This window comes from Lathyrus oleraceus, chromosome 5 (assembly GCF_024323335.1).
Source record: "Lathyrus oleraceus cultivar Zhongwan6 chromosome 5, CAAS_Psat_ZW6_1.0, whole genome shotgun sequence".
Lineage (NCBI taxonomy): Eukaryota > Viridiplantae > Streptophyta > Magnoliopsida > Fabales > Fabaceae > Lathyrus > Lathyrus oleraceus.
The window spans coordinates 330,734,461-330,741,168 of NC_066583.1; the positions used below are offsets into that span (position 1 = coordinate 330,734,461).

Below are 6,708 nucleotides of genomic sequence, written 5' to 3' on the forward strand. Positions count from 1 at the left end.
CAACAGTAATAATTTTTAAAATATGAATAAATTAAACGTAATTATCAATGTCAGTGTTAGTTTCAAACATCAACACTGATACAAACACATTTTTTTCATAGGACTTAGTGCAACTCAGGTGTGATATCTCATTATAACTATAGTGTTTTCAAAAGTAAGGAAGGAATAATGCAGTAGAAAGATCATGCTCCAAAACATTGATATTACAATGTGAAAGCTCAAAGTTTAGCCCTCGCGCCAAGAGGATATGAGTTACACAACAAGAAAATGTTTGATTAGCTACCATCATTTTACTATAATTGTGTGTTCTAGTTCACTTGTAGTTGACTGGATTTGTTTTTACTGCAATTGAAATTTCTCTAGCTAATTCTTACATATTTTAAACAAATGCAATATTATCAAATGCAGTTTATAAGCTTACATGTTGTCACGTAATTAAAAAAAAAATTATATTGAGTAAAAACATTATTGACAAATTTTCTTTATTGTTTACCGTATATACGTTTTTTATTACTACATACTAACAGCATCTTTGATAATTATTATTTTAAAATCTTAATATAAAATATCTGTAATTTAAAGGAGAAAAGGGATGATGTATTGAGAGTTGTAAATTTATTTTACAATATCAACAAATGACCATCATGTATCCAATAAATCAGACTGCAAATTTTAAAATATTGGTATAACATGACAAAATGATATATTTCTATTGGATGATAGTGTAAAACTTTTTTACACTATAAGTGTATCACATTAAACCCATTTTAAATTATAATTTATTTATAGAATTTAATAAAAAAATATTTTTACTTAAAAACATAATCATTTTTTCCTCTCGCTCTCCTTGCTTTCGATCCACCCTCTACTCTGACCCCCACTAGTGCGTCTCGTTGCGCCACCGTGGCGTTTCAGTACCCCACGGTTGTGTTTCATTGCGTGTTCGTTGCGCCACCGTGGCAACTTGGTGCAACACCATTGGGACTCTAAGATATTGTTGCTACTAGCTGCGACACGAATCTATGATATGCTTCTCCTTCAAGCTACGCCAATTGAGGTTTTCTTTGTTCCATGTTTTAGATTAGCTAAGTCCTTCATTTCTTAATTCTTTAGCGATAGAAAATCAGAGTTTCTGGTTTCAGATCGTAGCTTAGGGTCTGGTTTAGGGTTCGGTTTCGATCGATCCCTATTTTTCAGGCACATACACGCAGACTCTTTCGAGTATTAAAAATTTCTCTCTCTATTTCGGTTTTGGATCCGTTGATTTTCATCATCTATGGCGGCAATAGAGGATGATTCCAAAGCGTCGACGAAGATATCGATGACACAACCAATTCCCAAAGATCTTCAACTTTCCTCAACGCCGTTGCTCTCGGAAACGTTGTAAGTCTTCTCCATTTCATTTCTCCATCATCATAGTTTCTAATTTATTATATTTGCGATTTCAATTTTGATTTCGAGTTTGTATGGTGTTGGTAAATCACCGGTTTTTAACAGTTTAATTGGACATCCAATTTTGGTAAGTTAGGTTTTGAAACTCTATAACCTCAATTCTAAAGATGAAGTGAAATTCAAATTGAAAGTGACGGTGAATGTTTGTTTTCTTTTAGCCTACGGGTGGAAATGGAGCTACCAAAGCTCCAATTTGCATTGATCTGCAATGAGATACTTCTTTGAGCAGCAAATCTATTATATTGCAGATTGACAATAAATCTTAGCAAGTTAGTTAAATCTTTTCCAATTCACACAGATCAAAGTGGCTGATTTGTGCATTTTTGCTATTTTTTTCTGGATTGATTAATTGCGTCTGTGTTCATATGCTTTGTTTTATTTTCTACAGGTGCTTTAAGACATTCTTTGCAGGATAGGTTGAGTAAGACTTCCTCAGCCAAGGCACGAGATCAAATAACTTTGAAGCTACGCACGAGTACAGGTCTGTATATGAATGACTGATTATTGGTTTTAGTTAACTTACTATCCTTGATTTAGACAATTAGATGAAATAACTGATATTTGTGGAGATGAACATGAACATATAGAAGCATAAATTCTTCATATATTTATTTTTGGATAAGTTAACCTTTTGTGAAAAACACCTTTTGCTCCAAGACAGAACCTTCATTTATGCACATTTAAACTATGCATATATTTGTCAAGTTTTTGAGACAGAAAACAAATATACTGGCTATTGTTACAACCGTTTGTGATAAAGTTTCTTTTTGAATAATTGTTTTGTTGATGTTACTATATATTTTAGATCCAACCTTTAGCTCCAGTTCATATAGCAGCCTACTTTACCTTGAGATTTACTTGATATTTTTGTGGCGATATTGTAGCTGAATAGTTTGGAAACATAGATATAAAAGTGAAAATTGCTACGTTTTAGGATTGGTTTAGCTAGGAATGGTAAAATATTAGTTTGAATTTTGCTAGAAAAATATGGACTAGCTAATTAGCCACCCAATCCAAGCTACGGCATATATCGTGGTTAATCCGCAACTAATCTCCAACTAAATCTGTTTGATAGAGATTCACTTCAAATTCGCTACGGTTTTATTCGTAGCTAATCAGAGATTTTCTTGTAGTGTTAGAGGGTGAAAACAAGTGACCTTAGTTTGACACCCCATTGTCACTATGATGTTACCCATGAACTATATTCAAATAGTACTTCAAATGCATTTTTATTATGAAGGTACGTTAATTAAAAGTTTGACGAGATATAGTTAAAAATGCATCATATAAATATATGAATGATAAATTGCAATGAGAAAAAATGGATGAACTTAATTAAAAGAATTGAAACTAAAGCTGCATAAGTCATAAACATCTAAATTAAAATGAAATTGAAGTTAAATTGACATAAAAAAAATGTGACAGTGAAATGCAGTTTCAAGTAGACATGAATGTCTATAATCTAAGTCCTTAGTAGTTTTCATATGGAAACCACATCTCATTTTCTTTGTTGGAAGGCCAACTGGGAAACAAACAGTGTGGTTACTGTTTTTTGGGAAAATGATAGGCAACAATTGCGTAACAAGTCTGGATCAAAGTGAGAAAACCTGCAATGGTAAAAGCAAAGTTGTAACCGCGCTTGAAAAATGTGTGAACGTTGTAACACCAGTCTAAAACTTTGCAAAAGTAATGGTGCAGTAATATGAAGACTTTAGTGGCGTAATTTGCTGAAGAAATTGTGTTCATGGCATTAAACATGGCGATATGATTGGAATCAATAATGTCACGATCAACTCCCTTTGCGATTGAATGGAAAAAAGCCACCAGATCTCTATTGCTCTTCTCTGATTTGTCTACTATAATTCCCTTGTCTTTGAGCAATTGAACATCACCTGTACAGCATATCAAATCGCTGAAAAGAATGGCAGAGGAAGTGCATATACTACGCCTGTCAACAACCGATGAAGAACCAATCTTCAATTTCTTCTTATGATGCTCCCAAGCGATGAAACTCCGCCACAATGCTTCTGTTGTTCGTTCAATTACTAGCTTTGGGATTTTTAGTATCCTCCTACTTTTGTTGAACTCGGTGGTAGATATAAAGTTTTTATTTATATCAAGAAGTTGGATGGTTATACCGACAGCTTTGAGTCTAGTAGCACAGCGATTTAGATTTTGATTTTGCATAGTGAGTTTGTTATCTTTAACATTCTCCTCTATCTTTTTATCAATCCATCCCATTTCCATGTAGGAGTAAGCAATATCAAGGAAGTGGAAGGTGGATTTAACCATCAATTTCAAAGAGAAGCCGAAGACAGGAAGAGCCAGATTTTGTATGAGCTCTCGCATTTGGGGAGAGGAACCAAGAAGATTTTCGAACAATATTTCAAGAATATAAATTGGTATCTGATTATCCAGTAGCATCAGATCGCTTATGACATAGTCCATCTGTTTTACTTCTATTCCGGGACTAATGCCATTAAATGGTATTGGTAACTCTGAATCATACTTAGATTCACAAATGAGAAGTTCTAACAGAAAACACCCGTCAAATACCATAGTCGTTGCCAGAGCATACCTATCGAGTGTGATTTCATCTACGTAGCTTGCACGAACAGTTGCATCTAACTTCAAAACTTCTTTCATACACTTTTCAATTGCATCCAGCCCGAATGTTCGACTAAGAAGAGTGGTGACGCAGCGCCATTTGATCTCTTCCGCTTGTAATAGCTCCCTCCTTCCTCTATACTGGGGGCCGATGGAAACGACTTTTGGAATGTAGGCAGTCTCATTCCATTTCCGAAGGTTGTCTGGAACAACGGGAATGCTATACGGTTGACATGTTTCTTTGCGCACAGCACTTAACAATGCTTTAGTACTTTGCTTCCATCTTTCGTACCTGCTAATTTCTTCTTCCAGATCCATAGCCTTCAACTAACAATAATATATGGAAATGATTGGGTATAAGATTCAAAGCATTCATTAATTTCGCAAATAAAAAATGATAGATGGAAAGAGAGATACCTTTATAATTTCTAAGCATTGATCATGACAGGAAACTTCATGATTGAAATATAAAAAATTGTTGTTGACCTCGTGACATAGATATTTGTTTGCGGGATAAACCAAGATTTAAATAATGACGGGCTTCTTCTGAATAGTATTGCTTTCATAGTTAACTGTAAAGTTTGTCAATAATTGAACCTTTACTTGATACTTGATACTAAGGATGTTGTTTCAAGTTTCAAGTACTGCTACTTTATTCCATCCATTCTTCTTTTTCTTTTGGAAACATATGTTAATCACCACAAGGCACATGAAGATTCTTTTGTTGAACAAGATAGATGGTTCATACAATCAGAGCCTTTTTTTTTTTACCATTTTAAACCCATAAAAAGTAAATAATAGGAAAGGATTATGTTATTAGTTAGTTGCAATTAGGGTATTAGGGTGTCGTAAAAAATCAATTAAATCGATAATTCAAATCAAATTGAAAAAATTAATTTTTTGGGTTCAGTTTAAAAATCGAATTAAAACGATGAAAATCGATGTGGTTTGGTTCGGATCTCAGTTTTAGTTTTTTTAAACCACTAAATTTGTTAATCAAACTGATGGTTAAAGTTACCCTATTGGAGAAGTGTTTAAGAAAGTTACGGCAGAAAATGACGAGTATGCTCAAATCTTTGTTTGAGTTTGACACGAATTTCTTTTGTAACAAACTCGACTCATTATAACTTATAAAGAGTCACTAATACACATATTGAATCTATAAATGTTCTGGAAAATAAATTACCATGATTATTATTCCTTATTTCACTAGATGCTAGTAGGTAGTATTATTTAATATCTAGTATAGAGGTATATCAGTATCAGAATTTTGCTTATTCGATACAAAAAGTGTTATTGCATATCTACTCTCCTATGCTCAAAATACTCGCGCTTTTTTCAGTATACTGCTATAGCGGTTATGTATTGATATTGGACTCAGTCAATGTTAGACTTTTTTTTAGTATTAGCCCATTATTATTATTATTATTATTATTATTATTATTATTATTATTATTATTATTATTATTATTATTATTATTATTATTATTTTTTTTTTTTTATTATTATTATTATTATTAATATTATTATTATTATTATTATTATTATTATCATTATTATTATTATTATTATTATTATTATTATTAAATTAATAATAATAATAATAATAATAATAATAATAATAGTAAGTGGTGGACCAATCCAAATTAAAAAACATTATAAAAAATAGAATGTGATGAAGTGAGCGCTGTGTCTCTGATGCCTTTATTTCATATTTGTCACTAGAATAATGTTCTTTAATGATGTGGTTTTATGACGTGAAATTCACGTTTGCAACGTGAAAAAACATGTCATTAATTATTTAAATTATTAATCGTATTACGTTGCTATTTAAATTTTAAAAAAAATATCTGAATGAGAAAAATTTGATTAATAGAATGAATTTGACTAACATTTATAAGGTAGTGTCATAGTTTTCACGTCACTAATAAATAAATGAAATTCACATCATAATTCTAAATTAGTGATGCAAATTTAATGACGCAATAAACTCTATTTATTAGGCTTAAGCGCTTTCTCAATATTCTCATTCCTTATTTACACACTTTTTCCTCCCCATTTTCTTTTTCATACTACTTTTTTCTCCACCAAAAACCAACGTCTTCATTATCATTTTCCTTCACTCTACAATTTTTTGTAAAGCTTAATTTTATCTAAATTTTACTCAAATGTATTCTTTTTTTTTAATTTTGTTAAGGTTAAACTCTATTTTCTATTTTTTATTTTATTTGTTAACAAAAACTCAAAAAATTAATCAAGACTTGAGCTTTATTGATTGATTAAAGCTACTCCATTTTTATTTGTTTTCTTCACTAAAAAATATGTATTATTTTTTATTTTCATATATAAATATATATTGATTTGTGGGCTGTTTTTTTATATATTGTTCATATATCATTGTATTTTAGTAAAATAAAACATATAAATAGGTTTAATAATTTTTTATTTTAAAAATTCAAAAATATTAACTTTTATATATATTATAATAATAATAAATAACATATACTATTTATTTATATTAATTTTTATATATATTTATAATCTGAAAATATCTAGTTTTATCTATATTTTAAAACAGAAATAAATATATTATTTTTCATTTTAATAAATTTGATTATTAAATATTTTATTATAAAAATGTAATATATA

At 30.4% G+C, this 6,708-nt stretch overlaps 1 protein-coding gene and 1 long non-coding RNA gene across 3 annotated transcripts; one reads left to right on the plus strand and one right to left on the minus strand.

Annotated features, from left to right (window-relative positions):
* The first annotated feature begins 814 nt into the window (after positions 1-814).
* On the plus strand, positions 815-4,027 carry LOC127084409 (uncharacterized). Of its 2 annotated transcripts, none has more exons than XR_007788705.1 (4): positions 815-1,519; positions 1,611-1,721; positions 1,841-1,933; positions 3,704-4,027. It is a non-coding gene; the product is annotated as an uncharacterized LOC127084409 (long non-coding RNA). The 2 variants fall into 2 exon arrangements; XR_007788703.1 differs by having other exon boundaries at positions 816-1,383.
* Positions 2,568-5,235, minus strand: LOC127084408 (UPF0481 protein At3g47200). Its single transcript, XM_051024857.1, has 2 exons — positions 4,477-5,235; positions 2,568-4,386 (listed from the first exon to the last, which is right to left on the minus strand). Exon 2 carries the CDS (start codon positions 4,375-4,377, stop codon positions 2,995-2,997), a length of 1,383 nt encoding a protein of 460 aa, XP_050880814.1. The 5' UTR covers positions 4,378-4,386; positions 4,477-5,235; the 3' UTR covers positions 2,568-2,994.
* Positions 5,236-6,708: the final 1,473 nt, after the last annotated feature.